The 17,536-nt window shown below is 57.0% G+C and overlaps 1 protein-coding gene and 1 long non-coding RNA gene across 2 annotated transcripts; one reads left to right on the forward strand and one right to left on the reverse strand.

Moving 5' to 3' along the window:
• On the reverse strand, nt 1-15,244 carry ALPL (alkaline phosphatase, biomineralization associated). The gene is given in 10 exon segments (NM_001197137.1): nt 1-1,555; nt 2,155-2,274; nt 2,756-2,947; nt 5,046-5,180; nt 6,773-6,842; nt 8,682-8,825; nt 11,933-12,108; nt 12,786-12,960; nt 14,473-14,588; nt 14,905-15,244. Coding segments are annotated over 10 exon segments (1,569 nt in total). The 5' UTR covers nt 15,077-15,244; the 3' UTR covers nt 1-1,286.
• Nucleotides 7,494-10,284, forward strand: LOC119870441. The gene is made up of 2 exons (XR_005356069.1): nt 7,494-7,648; nt 9,925-10,284. It is a non-coding gene; the product is annotated as an uncharacterized LOC119870441 (long non-coding RNA).
• Nucleotides 15,245-17,536: the final 2,292 nt, after the last annotated feature.

Below are 17,536 nucleotides of genomic sequence, written 5' to 3' on the forward strand. Positions count from 1 at the left end.
TTTGCATATTGTATGTAGTCTAGACTGTATTCTTACAATGAAGTCAGCTAGAGGAAAGAAAATATTAAAAATCATAAGGAAAATACAGTTACAGAACTGTATTCATCCAAAAGAATCTGCAAATAAGTGGATCCATGCCATTCAAACCCATGTTGTCAAGGGATTTGTCGAATGAATGAATGAATGAATGATCAGACAGCCCCACTGGGCCAGGCCATGTGTCTCTGTGCGTAGGCGCCGTGCGGTGAGGGTGTCACAGGGCCCTGGGAGGGTTTCTTGCTGTGGGTTTCAGGGCCCAGAGGCATTCTGTTGGATTCTCACAGAACTCAGGACTGGATTGTGTCCCATTTTATGGTTAAGAAAACTGAGACACAGAGACACGAAGCACTTTGTCCAAAGTCACGCAGGTAAGGAGTGCTGAAGCCCCCAGGTCAGCAGGCGGCCCCTTCCTCCCGGCCCGACGCAACCGGCACTCCTGGCCCAGAGTCCAGCTCTTCCCAGAGAAACAAGCTTGTTTCTTTCTCTTCCTCACTGACCACAAAGACTCAGTTCTGTCCTCAGAAATATTTGGAAAGTTTTATTTAAATGTTTTGTGTTCCCTTTTAACCAACACCAAAAAGAGGGGAAAAAAATTTTGCCGTCCCAAACAGGAGTGTTCCTTCAGAGAGGAGTGGGCAATGCATGTTAAGAGCTGAGAAATGTCTGTCTGTCCAGGCTGCTGCTCTTCCCAGCCCAGGAAGCCCTGGGGTCGGATGGCCAGTCCCAGTTCACTTCTTGGGAGCCCCCGGCAGCCTTGGAATGAGTGAGCAAATCCCCTTCCTGTGGAGAACCTGGTCTCCCCTGCAGTAGGGACTTAGCATGATGGGGCCTGGTGGTTCCAGGAGGGGAGGGGAGTGGGAAGGTCAGATCCGGAATGTTCCATGGAAGCTCTGGGGCCTCCAGGTCTGGAGAAATGTGTTTGCTAGAAAAATAAGATGCTTTGAGAATTTCTGCAGTCTGTATTCTCTGCCTGCCCGAGAGAAACCTACTCTGTTGGCCAAAGGGGGCAGCAGGGAGGGAGCGGAGGCCGGAGGCCAGGAACTCGGCTGGCCCTGGTGGAGGATTCCAGAGGGGAGTGAGGTGGGCAGCAGACTTTGGTTTCCTGGGTCCTCTTTCTGGCAGCTGCAGAGGCTGTGAAGGCCTCCGCCTACCTGGCCCTTGAGGTGTGGGCTCCCAGGCGGTGGGCAGCACTGAGAGAGGGAGGCTGGCCATCTGTCATAGGTGGTGGGTGCCCAGGTCCTGGGCCCTCAGAATAGGATGCCCACGGGGAGCAGGGCCAGCAGGAGGAGCAGGGGACCTGGAGAAGAAGGGCCACCTGCCGAGCTGGCTGAGGCACAGTGGTCCTGGTTGGCACCGATGCAGGCCGCATAAGCCATCACGTGGGGGATGTAGTTCTGCTCGTGGACGCCGTGCAGCAGGTGTGCCATGGGACCCTTGGCGAAGACTGCTACGTCCTCCCCACCGTGGGTCTCGTGGCGCAGGGGCACCGCGGACTGCGCCTGGTAGTTGTTGTGAGCTGTGGGCCAGAAGAAACGCTTGCTGAAGGGCTGCCAGGGGACTGGCACTCTGCAGCAGCCGCCCTGCCCTTCCCGGCTGGCTGGAGCGCTCGCATTTTATAGAGGAGGAAACCGAGGCTCAGCGCGGGGACGTCATTTTGTGCAAAGCCGCGGGATTTGGGCCGGAGTCTGCTCCCTGCACCCCCGGACCCTCAGAGGAGAAGACTCAACCTCATCTAGGCTGTTTAGATTAGAAGCAAAGAGCCAGCTCAGGAGAGCCTCTCACCATCGGCCGCACGGTCAGACCCGCGAGGCCCAGTGGGGCATCGTGAGCAACCGAACAGTCAACAATATGGAACTAGACAAACACTGAGAAGGGCTCCGGCTTGAGGGATTATACAGCCAGCAACATGTGCCGGGCGCCAGGGTAAGCCCCTCAGACCCAGTTAGGCGGTAGAATCTTCTAGGGAAGAAAGGGAAGCCGAGAGAGGCAGAGTTCGCATGCCCAGGGCCACAGGGCTGCTCCGCAGAAGGGGATTGACTTGAGGTCCTTCTCACCCAAGTCCTGGCCGTTTGGAGCCCTCCCCGCCACCCCAGCCCCGGATTTGGGCAACCTCACCGTAGTCCACCATGGAGACGTTCTCTCGCTCACCGCCCACCACCTTGTAGCCAGGCCCGTTGCCATACAGGATGGCCGTGAAGGGCTTCTTGTCCGTGTCACTCACCATGGGGGCCAGACCTGCACAGGAAGGCATCGGCCCAGGAGTCAGGTTGGAGAACCAGGAGGAGAGTCCCGGGCCCTCGCTTGGAAGTCCTGAGAGCGCCTTTGAAGAACCTTGAGCCACTCCTTGAAGCCACCTTCCAACCCTGGTTTATTTCCAACTATTCCTCAGTTTTCACTGTGCCTACAACCCTCCCACCTGCTGGTCCACCTGTGTGTCCACCCATCCATCAGGCCATGCATCCATCCTCCTCCCTCGTCCTTCTATCCACCCATCATCCAGGTAGCCACCCATCCACCCACCGGAGCGCTCACTTCAGTCCGTCCCCTTACCTTGTGACCACGCGCACCCCTACAGCACCTTCACTTTCTTATCCGATTCTCACGGAGTCCCACATGGGCCAGGCCCTGAACTCACTGGCTCTCCCACCCTACTCCCGCTCCCGGACAGGCGGCCCCTGGGAATGCCCAGTGCCCACCCCAACAGAGGCCCACCTACCAAAGATAGAGTTGCCCCGGGGGGTGTACCCGCCAAAGGTGAAGACGTGGGAGTGGTCCGCAGTGACGACGGTCAGCGTGTCTTCCAAGGAGGTCATGACGCCTGCCTTCCCAATTGCCCGGTCCATCTCCACTGCCTCGTGCAGCGCCTGCTTGGCCTTGCCCTCGTGATGCCCGTGGTCAATCCTGCCTCCTTGAGACACCAGGGTGAAGGCCTTGGGTAAGAGGGAGGCCTGCACCCCCAGGTCCTGCCACAACACTACCGCCGGATTAGCTGTTCTCTGACGGGGAACGGCCACGGGCCAAGTACCGTGCCAGGCATGTTATGCTGCCGCTCAACCTTCACAGCAGCTCGGGGAGAGCAAGTCGTGGACTAAGGGCCCACACACGGCGAGGGCAAAGCCAGGATTTAAAGGAGATCCGCCTGACTGAAAGCTTGTGCTCTGTCCGCCACCCCACACGGCTCTCCGTGCGGCTTCTTCACCTGCTTGAAGGCGTCCGAGACCTCAGACAGGTAGAGACGGGAACCAGCGTGCCTAAGTGCCTACTGGGTGGTGCCAGGCATAACAAGCTGGTGTCTTGTTCCCCCTTCACAACAATCCTGGGCAGAGATGGGCACGATCAGTCCCGTTTACCGATGGAGCAACTGAGGCCTCAGGTACCAGGGTGATGTGCCCAAGGTGGGGGGACTGGGATTTGAACTCAGGCATAAATGCTCATTCTCAGTGCCCAGGGCGTGCCCAGGCAGGCCTTCATAAAGGACTCTGAAGCCTGTGCCACCTCTCCTAGGTGAGGAGCTTTGAGCCTGGCGAAGGGCTGCGTGACCCAAGGTGACCCCTCCTGTCTCTAACAGGAGGTCGCTGCCGGAGTGGACACTCCCAGTTCTGAGGGTCCTGAGCCTGGGCGTCCTCCCTTTCCACTGGCCTGAGCCTCACCACTCTGGCCTGGCAGGCTGGCAGGGTGGGTCCTCCCTTTGTTGTGGTTCTGGGAGCAGTTACAAAGAGGACTGCTCCCGGGGGAGCCCGTGTGCTCACCACCACTGGTTCCTGGCCGGGTCCCTGGCGTCAGAGGCCCATTTGGGCCAGGCTGAGACCGCCATGCTGGAGTGGGAACCCCGGGGTTTGGCAAGAAAGTGGCCAAGCTGAGCTGGCGGCCGTTGGCCTCTGGAAGGCAGAGGGGCCTGAGTGTGTATTGTGTGTGTACAAATATATCTTTGTGTGTGTGTGTGTGTGTGTGTGTGTGTGTACAGGGAGAGTTCAGTGAGGCAACATCAGGAACCCTGGGAGACAATGGCTGTTAGAACTTTGAAAGATTCCGGAAACTTTATCACTTCCTCACACTTCCTATTGTTACTGACTTAGCTATTGTGTAATCATAATAATGGTAATAATAGAAACATGGAATATTTATTTTCTGCTGGGCCCTGTTCCAGGTACTTTATGTCTCTGAACGCAATGGATGTTAATAACCCTTCTAAGACTATTTTTTACTTCCTCTTACAGAAACGTACGGGTAGAGGTCACACAGCCAGGATAGGGCAGCACCAGCAAAGAACCCAAGCCTGACTCCAGGGCCCCCCACCAGCGCCGGGAAACCACGTGAACGTTGGCGTAGAGCACTGCCAACTCCCAAAGGGACTGGCTCTCCCAGTCTGGGGGATCCCAGGATATCCCAGGACCTGCTCCGGGCCTGCTCTCAGGTGTAGGACTCACGAATTGGACTTGGCCCCACAAGTAAACACACGTTTACTCTTCTCATTTCTTTCTTTATTGAGGTTTACTCTTAAACTGTTAAGTTGGAGATAATTTGTTACCCAGTAACGAGTACCTTATACAATCTCCTGGTAAGAGCAGATGCCCACCACCCAGCCGAGGGCTCCTGCAGATTGATAGGCATCTGCGGAGGAGGACTCTGGGCCTGTGTCCTCGAGCCCAGCCAGGCAGTGGCTCAGAAGCAGATGTCCACCAGGCCTGCTGACTTGTCCTTTGGGAGGAGTGAAGCTGAGAGGCCTCAGGGAGGGACCCCCAAAAGGAAGGCTCCCACCTCCACTCCTGGGAAGCCTTCCTGGATTAGTTGGCCTGACAGGCTATCTTCATGCCCACAGGAGGACAGCTCGTTGGGCTGGGAGCTTCAACACCATGCATGACCCATCTTCCCCAAAAGGAATTTCCCCTTCTCTTCAAAAGTGGACAGCTGCCTTTGAGAGTTGGAGCACCCAATCCCCTCACCCCAAGGCTAGATACCCAGAAGTTCCCAGGGAAGTGGCCCTGCAGCCAGGCCTGGGGCCCTACCTTCCACCAGCAAGAAGAAGCCTCTGGGGTTCTTGCTCAGAATCTTGATGGCTATTTCCACCATCTCGGAGAGTGACGGGTCAGTCACGTTGTTCCTGTTCAGCTCGTACTGCATGTCCCCCGGCTCAAAGAGACCTGAGGAAGATGCAAGGAGGACGTGGATGGTGAGCTTTCCCGTGACCCTGTCAGGGGGAACCCCCACCCACCCAAGGAGCCTGGGCTGTCTCAGGGAACACAGGTTCCCCACATACAACTTGGGGTTAGAGCGAGCAGGGAGGAAGCTGGCCACAGGGGGCCCCTAAGTGTGCCCAGAGCTTTGGGAGCACTGCCTCCTTTCCCACATGCCGTTCTAAGCGGTTTGGAAGCACATATGCACCAACCTTCAAGATGGTACCCAAGAGTCCCTGCCTTCTGGAATTCACATACTTGTGTGTCCCCTCCTACACTAAGACTATCTTGTGCATCCAACAGAATGTTGCAGAAATGACGCTATGTCACTTCCAGGCCAGGGCATACAGTATTACAGCTTTAGCCTTACATACTCTTCTGGGGGAAGCCAGCGCCACGTCCTAAGGACCAACTCTGTGGAGAGCTCCATGTGGCAAGGACCTGAGGCTTCCTGCCATGCAAACAAGCCATTGTAGAAGCCCACGTCCCAGTCAAGCCTTCGGATGACTGTAACCTCATGGGAGACCAAGCTAAGCTCCTTGAAATTCCTGCCGCCAAGAAACTGTGTGAAGTAATAAACGTTTACTCTTCTCATTTCTTTCTTTATTGAGGTTTACTCTTAAACTGTTAAGTTGGAGATAATTTGTTACCCAGTAACGAGTACCTTATACAATGCATTGGCTCATGTGTACTCATGACAGTGCCGGGGTAGGCCCTACCATCGCCGCATCTTACGGAATAGTTATTATTCCTACTTTACAGAAAAGAAAACTGAGGCACAGAGAGGAATCACTTGCCCAAGGTCGCACAGCTTACAGGTGATAGAGTGGGAAGATCCACGAGTGGGCCTGTTGTGCTACATGGGAACATGCACAGCTCTACACAGCCTGTGTGTGTGTGCGTGTGTGTGTGTGTGTGTGCATGTACACACGCGTGTTGTGTCTGGGGGATCCTCCTCCAAGGGGCCCAGCTTTGAGCCCATAACCCCTAATGACACACCCAGGACTAGGGGCTGTGCTCCTTGGGAAAGGTTTGCAGAGATTTTGCCACCACTCGCTGGGCACAGCAGCCAGGTGGGACAGGGGACCCAGGTGTTGGCAAGGTGGGGCTCAGGGCCTCATTTCACCAAGCCAGGGCCCCTCCCCTGCTCCCCACTCCCGGGGTACCGACGCCCAGTCACACCAGCAGAGACAACGTGGTGGGCTTCTGCCTGGGTCACACAGCAGGGCTGGCTCCAGGCCACCTGCCCCAGCCAGGGGTCAGATTTACCGGGGCCATGATGCTAATGGGCCCAGGAGCCCGCCGCAATCTCTTCCCCAACCTGAGCGTCTCTTTCCCTTTGTGTTCAGTGGAACCATTCACTCTGCACAGGCAGCAGATTTCAGGCCCAATTCTGTGAACCAGAACCCCCCTTCCTCACCTCTTCCAGGTCCTAGAGCCTGAGAGCCAAGGTCTCTAAGTACGGGGAAGGCTGGGGCCTGGACCCCCCAGGTCTGGACTCACAGCCCCAGCCCCAGGGCACCCAGTTGGGTGTCCTCCACTCCACCCACTCCACTTACCCAAGAGGTAGTCCACGGTGTAGGGGTCGAGGGCCAGGAGTTCCGTGCGGTTCCAGACGTAGTGAGAGTGCTAGGAAGAAGGGCCTCTGTCAGCCACGTGGGGGCTGGGTGGTTGGAGGGCTGACCCCAGAAGGGCATGTATTTGTTTCCTTTAGCCATTTACTAATCCCTCCCTGAGGATCTACTATCTCTGCCTTCAAGGCATGACAAATAGGCAATTCAAATGCAGAGGTATGAGAATTGAGAGACAGGGTGTGTGTTTGTTTGTTGTGAGCCCAGAGGCAAGATCGAGGAGGGCCTCCTAGTGAAGGTGAAGTCCTAATGCGGCCCTAGAGGACAGGAAGCCCTTGATCAGTCTAGGGTCAGGAAGGAGAGTTTTGAGCAACAGGGGAGGATCGTGGGGTCAAAAAAGCTGAAGATATGGGTCGCCAAGGGGCCTTGGGTATCCACCAGGTGTGGGTTGAGTCAAGGAGGAAGTGAAGCCTAAGCTCTGCCCCAGGGACCCCAACCAAGAGGGTGACAGAGGAAGTGCTGCTTCCCCAGGACAGATGGCACCACTTAGCGCCTGGGGGTGGGGGTGGGGGCATGGCACTGCCGGGAATCAGCTGTGCAGCCTCAGGGCAGCCCCTATCTGGATTTGTGGTTTTGCAACCTCAGAGGCTGTTATGGGAAAAAGGGCGGGAAGGCCGAGGAGGTGGGGCTTCCCCTGCCCTGCCCTGCTCAGCAGGTCCCGCTGTGTTACCTCATCCGGTTCTCACGTTGGCCCTGGTGCTCACATTGGCCCTCTGAGGGAGGTACTGTTACTCTCATTTTGCAGACAAGGACACTGAGACACTCAGCGGGCAGGGGAGTCTGACTCCAGGATGCACTGTTAAGGTACGATCTGAGGCATGTACGGCCTGCCTGGGACCCTGTCCGGCCCAGTGGTGTGGGTCCAGTCTCTCCCTCTTGGAGTTGACACCGAGCTCCAGGGCTGAGCACTTGCCCAGGCCAGGAGGACTAAACCCTGGCTCCAGGTTCTACGGAGAGAAACTGAGGCTGGGAAGAGCAGTGTGTCTCTGGCCCTGCCGGGGCTGACTCAGAGCAATGGAAAGGGTTCACAGAAGCTCAGTCCCACCCTCACCCACCCTGTGGGGGCCATCCTCAGGCCCCTGCCCCCACCTTGCTTTTGGCCCGGCCTCATCCCACAAGGCCTCCCCAGGGGCCGGTCCTGGAACCCTCAGAAACCCAACCCCAGAGTGACATCAAAGCGGCTCCCAGGCTGCTCCCCACTGTCTTCACTCCTGACCACAGTCATTTCCAGACCCCATCTGCTCCAGGCCCAGCGGCCGCCAGAGCTTCTCCAGGGAGCCGGTGCTCAGGCCCTTCCAGCGCTCCAGCCTCCCAGCCCCAGCACGTGCCTCGCCGGGGGCCAAAGCCAGCTCACCATGGTTGGCTTCCACCTCCCACCATGGCTCACACGCTCCCCCCCCACCTCCACACTTCCTCCTCCTCCCCAGGGCTCATCAGCTCCTTCCTTGTGGTCTGATCCCTCTGGGTTCCCGTAGGTCCTGGGCTGCCCGCCACCCGAGCACACAGTGATCCACAATCCCTTGACCATCTGATTCATCCTTTGGCATTCACGCCCAGCGAGCGGCCCTGCACACAGTAGGGGCTCAGGTGGCCTGAATGTCCATGCAGGCCCACCCTCCCCACTGTCTAGCTCTCCTGGCGGGGGGAGCCCTCCTCTGAAGGGAGGAATTGACTGATCACCTACTGTGTGCCATTCATGTATCAGTTAGACCACTTGGGCCCATCAAGGTAAGAATTACAACCCCATTTACAGAGGAGGAAACAAACTGAGATTCAGAGAGGGGTCCTCCAACCCTTCCCACCACAAGCCGTCCCTGCAACCAAGCCAGCTGGTTACCTTGTGTCTCGGTTTGAAGTTCTTCCAGATGTCGATGAGGTTCAGGCCATCCAGCCTCGTGCCCCTGGACTTCTCGTCCATCTCATACTCCACATCTGTTCTATTCTTGGGGAACATGTACTTCCGGCCGCCCCCCATGATCACCTACAGGGGACAGGAGCCATCAGCACCCCAAGGGTTCCAGGCTTCAAGAGCTGGACTCCTGGAGGCGCTGGGGTCAGTGTGGATGCCTCTCCAGCTTGGAGAGTCTTGGGTTTGGTCCACACTGCCCACCCTGGGCTTCTGCTTTTCCACTTGGGGAGATGAAATCATGAGTATATGGGGACCATGGTTTGGGGCTTCTGGGTGAAATATTGGCGGTACTGACAATTCCTCGTACCTGGCTTTCCAGAAGCCTGACTCAGCTCCTACTCGTGTAAGAATAACACCATCTAGGGAGCACTCACTGCATGTCAGGCACTGAACTCTAGATACGTTATCTTAATCAACTTCGTTACCAAGGCCGCAAGGGAACCTGTGTCCCCATTTTCCAACTAAAGAAATGGGAGCAGCAATATGGTTTTTCTCCCCCTAAGGGCACACGGCAAGGGGCACAGTCAGGATTCGAACCCGAGGCTTCGCTGCCCCCAGCACGGGCGCCTGGCGCATCTGCAGAGCTCCCTCTCCCCAGTGGGAAGCAGCGGGCCACAGGCCAGAGGCCTCTGCCAGGGAGGTCTCGGGGCAGCCCAGCCGGGAGCCTGGGCAAACAGTGGCCAGCGCTCACGTCTGTGTAGTCCCCGCCAGGCTAATTTTACTCACCACGGCTGGCGTGCGTGGGCGGACGGACGCGGGACTGTTTGTTTTCCTTGGGAGCCCATGTTTGAAGTCCTGACTATTTTTAAAATGGGGCCAAGAGCATAACAGCCACCGCCTGCGGTGACCACCACACCGGTGTCCTCCTGTCACCGCAGGCGCCAGGCCAGGCCGCCGCCCCTGGACACCTTGGGCGAGCAGAGCGCTACGGCTGGCCTCAGGTCCTCCGTCCCCGGCCTGGCATCGCCCAGGTTCCCTTCTGTCCCTTCCGCTTGCTTCCCTCCTGAGAACCCAGGAGTCCAGGCGGGGAAGGTGCCCAGGGCCAGCCAGGGCCACAGGGACCCAGAAAGGGCACAGGCCTGACTTCCAACTTGGGTTTGACTCCGACTGTCACCTACGGACCAAGGGCCTGGCGCTTAACCCCTCTGAGCCTCAGTTTCCTTATCTGTAGGATGGAAGGAACGTCCACCCGCGGGATGGCTGCAGAAGGAAGTGCAGGAATAGGATGGGGTCCCGGCGCCCCGCGGCCCCAGTGCAAGGTGTTCTCAGCGGCAGAAGCGGCGGACACCAGGGCTTCCAGCGAGGCCACCGTGGGCCCCAGCCAGGAGCTCTGGGGGCGGGGTGGGCCGTGAGGGGAAGGAGAGGGGACCCCGGGTCACTGGCCCCCGGCTCCCCACCCCCGTTCCCACAGAACCTGACCCCTTGGCATTTTCAGAGTGGAAAATGAAGCCCCCAATCTTCTTGCCTGGAGCCTCATCATTTCCAGCTCCAGCAGGGACTTCACACGCTCATTAAACTCCCAAATAACAGACTTGCTGTTTGGCTTTGGGGTTTGGGTTTGTGTCTTTCTTTCTTTCTTTCCCTTTTTTTTTAGCAAAAGATATTTATTTTCAGGGCGGACACCAGGAGTTGTGTTTCATGTGCAGCCTGGGGGCTGGGGGGCTTTGGGGCGGTGGAGGTGCAGAAGTGGACGGGAGGGCAAAGTGGGATGGAAGGAGAGAGTGGGGGGCAGTCTTCACCCAGGCCCAGCCCAGGCCCATCCCCTCAGTCACACCCCAGCTCGTCCCCCAGGGGCCCGAGGACCCCTGTCCACCCTCACCCCACGGAGACATCTTCCCTAAGCTCCTGTCCCCCTCTCAGGCTGCTCCTGGCACATGTCCCCGAGTAGCAGCCCCGTAATTACACCCTGCACTTGTACAACAAATGTTCTCACATCCATGACCTCATCTCGGCCTCCAGCGGCCCTGGGAGGGGGGCAGGTGGGGCTTGCTATTCTTGTTGCACAGGTGGGGAAACTGAGGCTCAGGAAGAGGAAGCAGCTTGCGCCAGGTTGTGCAGCAGGTAGAGGCACAGTCAGGACAGAGGTTTGCCTCGGATGCATGCTCGCTTGGAGGGGTCACCGCAACTGTGTGTCTAATCCACTGCTTGGAAAGGGAAGTTATGGGTGGGTAGGGGGGCCTTGAAAATGGGGTGGGGAGGGTGGTGCATGGGGGACAGAGGGTGGGTCTGGGAGCCAGTGCGTTTGGCTGCAGGTGGTAGAAACAGGTGAGACCTGGGGCTTTCTCTGAGCCTCACTGAAACCCCACTTTAGTTTCAGGGAGCTAAGGTCCCTGTGCCCCCTCGCCAGACCCCAGCAGCGGGTAACAAGAGCCTAAGAAAAGGAAGAAGCCAGAGGTCCTCAGTTAAGAAGACAGTAGGGGCCCCTCTGAGTACCACGGGAACGGTGTCTGGGCTTCGGGCGTGCACCTGCACACTCGAGCCTGCCTGCTAGGACAGGGATATGTGGCTTGTGCATAATGCTACCGTTTTCTGAGAGCTCACTAGGTGTCAGGCCTCCCTAAACTCTCAGGATTATTTGATTTGGATCTCGCAATGGGCTTGTGAAGGAGGCACATTTCGGGCTGTAAAAGGGAAGCTATAGAGGTTAACTGACCCAAGGTCACACAGCTAGCCAATGGCAGGGCAAGGGTTTGAGGCCAGGAAGTTTTAAAAATGAGAGCTTGTGCTAACCACTGGCCACACCACCTCTTCTCTGGGCTTAACTGGTCGAGCGCACGGGACATGGGCCTGTCTGTGCATGTGGGAATGTGCAGGGCAGGTCCTCCCCTTGGAAGGCCACTGTGTCACCCCTACCTTCCCATGTTGGTGGGGGCGGGGGGCAGAGGGGTGCTGTTGGTGCAGCGCCAGATTCCAATTTACGGAATAATCCTTGGGCGCCTGATTCTTGGGGTGTGGTGGCAGCTACATCAGGGCTTATCCCTCAGCCCCACCGCGGAGAAAGCCTCCAGTGCTTCCCTGCCCCAACCGCAAATCCCCTAATGGGCTGGGAGCCTCCCAGGTGTGTGGGGAGCCAGGCCGAGCTGCTTTTCCTTCTCCTGAGCCAGCAGAGGCCTGAGGCCCACCAGAGGCCCCGCCTCACAAGCCTGCCCCTCCCTGATCGCCCGCACCCCCACACTCGCCTCGATGTCCTTGACGTTGTGCATGAGCTGGTAGGCAATGTCCTTGCAGCCCTGGCTTAGGGCCTCCGGGGGCATCTCGTTGTCCGAGTACCAGTCCCGGTCAGCGGAGTGGGCGTAGGCGGCACTGGGGGTGGCGTGGTTCACCCTCGTGGTGGTCACAATGCCCACAGATTTCCCTGGGGTGTGGGAGAGGACGGTTGGCTTCATCTGGGGATGGGGGGCTGTCCAAGCTGTCTTCTCCTTGCCTCTCCTGACTAAAGACTGGCCTCCCATTGCTTCCACGGACTGCCTGGACCTTGGGCTCCCGGCAGTACCTGGGGGCGGGGGGGGGGGGGGTGATGCTGGCTTCCAACTGCCCGGCAGCACAGCTCACTTTGCCTCTGTGGCTTCCCCTCCATCATCTGCCCGCAGGGTCCCCTCCTCAGGGCCCTCTGATGGTGTGGCTCTCTCACCTTGTCAGTCAACCTCATACCCTGACCCCAAAGTGGACCAGGGCCTCCCACTTGCAGGGAGGAAGGGAGAAGTAGATGCTGAAGTGCTATGGGGCCTGCACCAGGCTACGTTCTCTACCTTCCTCACGCCATACCTAGGAGGGGGCCATGTCTTCATGTCCATTTTATTGTCAGATAAATAGACTCAGGGAAATGAGCCGGGACCAGAACCCACATCTGAGTAACCCCTAAGCCACTAGCCTTCCCTGCTGTGGAAAGGATTCCAGGAATATCTCCCAGACTCCCAGACATCAGAGCTGGAGAGCATCCTTCTCTGCCCTCTCCCCATTATCCAGTGGGGCAGACTGAGGCCCAGACAGGTCATGGAGCCGGGCCCCACTCCCTGCCACTTCCCCACTCACCAGCGTCCTTGGCCCAGCGCAGGATGGAGGTGACCTCGTTTCCCTGAGTCGTGTTGCACTGGGTGCGCTGGGTCGCGGCACTCACGCCCACCGTGCCCTCGTTGGCCTTCACTCCACACAAGTAGGCGGTGGCAGTGCCTGCGCTGTCAGGGACCTGAGCGTTGGTGTTGTATGTCTGCAGGTGGGGGAAAGGAGGGTCAGGGATTGGCCAGGCCTCACGGTGGCCTTCACCCCAGCCCCCCTCACACCATGAGGACTGGGGCATGATGGAGACAGAGAGGCCTCCTGTGGCCTTGGCCAAGCCCTGCTACCTACCGAGGTCCCCCCAGAGCCACAATATCACCTAGCTGCCTGCTTCCTGTACCCTGGCAGCCAGGGCAGCGGGAAGGGGTGAATGCAACCCTACGGCATGCGGAGGGCTGGGGTCCAGATCACTGGGACCTCTCTCTGGGTCTGGGGTTGTAAGATCCAGTAAGGGAGCGGGGTAGGCAGGTGAGTCTTGGAGAAGGAAGGAGGAGGTGGTTCTTGAAAAAGTGATGTGGGGAAGCTATGGAAAGGGAGTAACTGGGTGAGGGAAGCAGGATCTAGGATGGGGAAAATGGGGAAGAGGCTCCCTTCTCTTCCCCATTCAGACCTCTAGTTGAGACCCTGAAACTATTTGCCTGTCTTCCTTCACACCAGACTGAGAGCCACAGAAAAAAATCCCAGTCCCTGCCATTCCCCCAGAAGTGAGCCCTGGGCCTGACCCAGAGTGTCCAGAGGATCTTTATTATATAACGCCTCCACAGTCGCCACCGCCACCACCAGGGACCCCAATAACAAGAGCTGCAGTCACTAGGGACCCCTGGGTGGCTCAGTGCTTGAGTGTCTGTCTGCCTCTGGCTCAGGGCTCAATCCCAGGGTCCTGGGATCAAGTCCTGCATCAGGCTCCCTGGGATGAGCCTGCTTCTCCTTCTGCCTGTGTCTCTGCCTCTCTCTCTGTCTCATGAATAAATAAATAAAATCTAAAAAAAAAAAAGAGCTGTAGTCACTAATCTAATCCACTTGGAGGTGCCTGGGAGGGGATGACGGCAGCAGGACTGGCACAGAAGCATATACACCTGCGTGATTCCGTGCATAGCAATGACAAAAGCCGAACAGCTTCTCTGTGGTGTTGGAAGTCGGTGGGGGTCAGGGGGACAAGGGGCTGGAGGGGAGCTGGGGGCCTTTTCTGGCTGCTGTCACGTTTAGCTTCTTAGCCTGGACGCTAGCTATACAGAAACATGCCGTTTGCAAAAATTCAAGGTGGGCTTGGGCACATGCATATTATACCTCAATTGATTTTTTTTTATGATAGTCACAGAGAGAGAGAGAGAGAGAGAGAGAGAGAGAGAGAGAGGCAGAGACACAGGCAGAGGGAGAGGCAGGCTCCATGCACCGGGAGCCCGATGTGGGATTCGATCCCGGGTCTCCAGGATCGCGCCCTGGGCAAAGGCAGGCGCCAAACTGCTGCGCCACCCAGGGAACCCTCAATTGATTTTTAAATCCATGACTAAAACCCTCAAAAGCAAGTCTTGAGTCCTCATTTCACAGTGGGGCCCACAGAGACCCCAGGAGGGCTGACCGCCTTGCCTGCAGGCTCGGCTCCCCGACCCTTCCTCGCTGCAGCCGAGAGGTGGGAGGCTTGGGCGTGTGGGGCCGGGCTCACCTTGGAGAGGGCCACGTAAGGGAACTTGTCCATCTCCAGCCTGGTCTCCTCCCCGGGGTTGTGGTGGAGCTGACCCTTGAGGATGCGAGTGGCCGTCACCGTGGAGACACCCATCCCTGCAGCAGGGGATGGAGGGGGAGGCTCAGTCCCCTGGGCTCCCTGCCTCTCCACCCCGGGCACCTACAGTTTTCCAGTTTGGTGCCAAGGCTGGCTGGGTGGTGGGCACCAGAGCGCAGCTCAGTAAATGTGACCCTGTGGCATCTTTTCCCTTCCTTCCCCAGACCCTCAGGGACTGCCTGGGAGAGCAAACCTCTTGGGTCCGAAGCCAGGCCCCCCATCCCAGGGCCCCAGCCTCATCCACATAGCCTGGCTCCCTGGGCCTCCACCTAGATGCCCCCACCTGGCCACATCCTTGGGGACCCCAGGTCTCACCATCTCCCAGGAACATGATGACATTCTTTGCCACGTTGGTGTTGAGATTCTGAAGCCTGAGGGCGTATTTCAGGGTCTGTTGAGCTTGGTCTCTCCAATACTTGGGGTCTTTCTCTTTCTCTGTATAGACAGAGAGGCAGTTATCTGGCAGGGGTGGGAGGCAGCTCCCCATCCCCACACATCACAGATACCCCAACTTCTCATGCCTGAGGGCAGGGCAGGGCTGCCTGGACTTGGGGGAGGGAGCGGGGCTGTCTCAGCCAGCCATCGTTGGTCTGTAGACAGACATAGGCCAGTCCAACCCTCTGAACAAGCCTGTGGACCCTGGGCCTTCTTCTCCCCATGTCTCAGACTTGAAGAAACCAAGGCTCAGAGACACGAACCAACGTGCCCAAGGCCACACAGTTCTGGCGCCACCCTCCAGAACCCACGCTGTTTCCTTCCACCCAGTAGAGAGAGACATTCTGCTAAGGCAGCAAATGAATTGTGCAAGCACAATTAAGAGGGTAATGTTTAATCTGTTCAAGAGAACAAACTACTTTCACCTGAAGGAGTCCCCAGAGGTATCCAGCCATCAATTATAAACTCTGCTTGGCTTATTCATTAAAGTCAACAGAAACCTGAGTTAGCAACAGCATTGATAGCAGTACTGGAAAACAAGACAGCCTTTTGTTTAACGAATCAGATTTAAAGTAGCCACGCACAATCTCACTCCTGTTAGGATGAATTAGCAAAGAGGATGTTCTGTGTCCCCAGTCTTGAGAAAAACTGGGAACCAGAATGCTCTTCTCTGTCCCTCACACCCCCACCGCCCTCCATGTGCCGAACAGTCAATCCTCCAAAGGAAAGAACACAGCTGTAGTGCCCGACAGACCTCATTACAACCACAGCTGTGCCAAGTACCCCCCAGGGGGCGGGTCACAGCTCCCTGAACCTCCATTTCCTTCCCTGTCAAATGCAGTCCTTTGTAGATGCCTCTTGGGGTCACTCTGAGGGCCAGATTCAATAAATGACACACCTGACTACGGGAGGTCACCATCCCCCAGGCCCAGGAATTCCTTGCCGGAGCTGGGATCCCTTGTGCCCAGGTGACTGTCGGCCCCTCGCCCCCGACAGCCCCCAGCCACCACTCTTCTGAAGGTGTCTGCTGACTTAAACTGCAGACCTCTCGGGCAGAGACCCAGCTGGAGTCTGGGGAGCTAAGGCCCTCCCATCCAGCTGTGTACCTTTAGGCAAACCCCTTCCATCTGAGTCTCTGCCTCCAGGAAAATGGGAGTGCATGGCTACCTACAGGCAGTTTTAGGATTGAGATCAAGTCTCAACAAATACCAGAGCCAGTGGTTTTGATCAGGGGGTCCCACTGCCTCAGGGCTGGTTTCTATCTCCTTCCTGCCTTCCTGCACACACACCACAGTGGCAAGGCGTTGGTCAAGGAGCTACTCTGGCCATTTGGGTGCCATCTGGGTGGTGAAGATGGCACCATCATTCTTCTCGTCCTGATTTACCTACCACCAGGCCCTTCTTCCCCCTCCCCCAGCATTTTGGCAGCCACCTCCAACCCCCCATCCAACCAGGTGCTGCACTGACCCCAGCCTGCACTGGTCCTTCTTCTGGATTTCAGCTCTGATCCCAGTTCACCAGGTTCCCTACTCTGGATGCTCCCGGAGACTGGAAAAGACTGGCGAGAGCCCTTGTCTTTTTCCACCAGTGCCCCCCCAGCCTCCCCCCAACCCCAGCCCCCCGCCCAGGGCCTGACCCTGAGAAGGGTTTAGTGGATGTGAAGCTGACTTCATTGTCAGGGGACTGGCTTAAGCAATCATGGCTTTGGACAGCCGAGTCTCAGAGGCCATTGTTTTTAGAGAACATTAAATGACACGCACAAATGCTCAGAATATAATGCTCTGTGAAGAGTACTTGCCCATATGTACGTACTGTATAATTCCATTTACATGAAGTTCAAAACAGGCAAAACTCATGTCTGGTTGCAGGAGTGAGCCTGTGTTGCTTCCTTTGGCCTGGGGGGCAGGGTTGGTTGGGGAGTGCATAGGAAAGCCCTAGTGTCCCATGCCTGGAGATGGGTGGTGACTATCTCGGCATAAAATATGCAAAAACTCACGAAGCTACACATTTTGATTTGGTGCACTTTACTCTAAGTTATACCTAATCTTTTTTTTTTTTTTTTAGATTTTATTTATTTATTCATGAGAGACAGAGGGTGGGGGCAGAGACACAGGCAGAGGGAGAAGCAGGCTCCATGCAGGGAGCCTGATGTGGGACTCGATCCCAGGACTCCAGGATCACACCCTGGGCCAAAGGCAGGCACCAAACTGCTGAGCCACCCAGGGATTCCCCTCTAATTTTTAAAAAAGAAGAGAGAATGTAACACCACTACACACCCATCAGAATGGTTAAAAAGGAACAAATACAAAGGACTGAAGCGCTGAATATTTGAAGATTTTTCATGTTGTTGCTTGTTCGTCTTTTCACTTTTCATTCATCTGTTTACCTTTCACTTAGTAGGCTGTGAGTGTTGAGAAGGTAGGGCTGTGGTCCCACAGAGCGACTGCAGGTCCCCAAGGGGGCACACCAAAAGGCATCATAGGATCACAGGGGGGCGATGGCCTGAGACTCC

Source organism: Canis lupus, chromosome 2 (assembly GCF_011100685.1).
Source record: "Canis lupus familiaris isolate Mischka breed German Shepherd chromosome 2, alternate assembly UU_Cfam_GSD_1.0, whole genome shotgun sequence".
Taxonomy (NCBI): domain Eukaryota; kingdom Metazoa; phylum Chordata; class Mammalia; order Carnivora; family Canidae; genus Canis; species Canis lupus.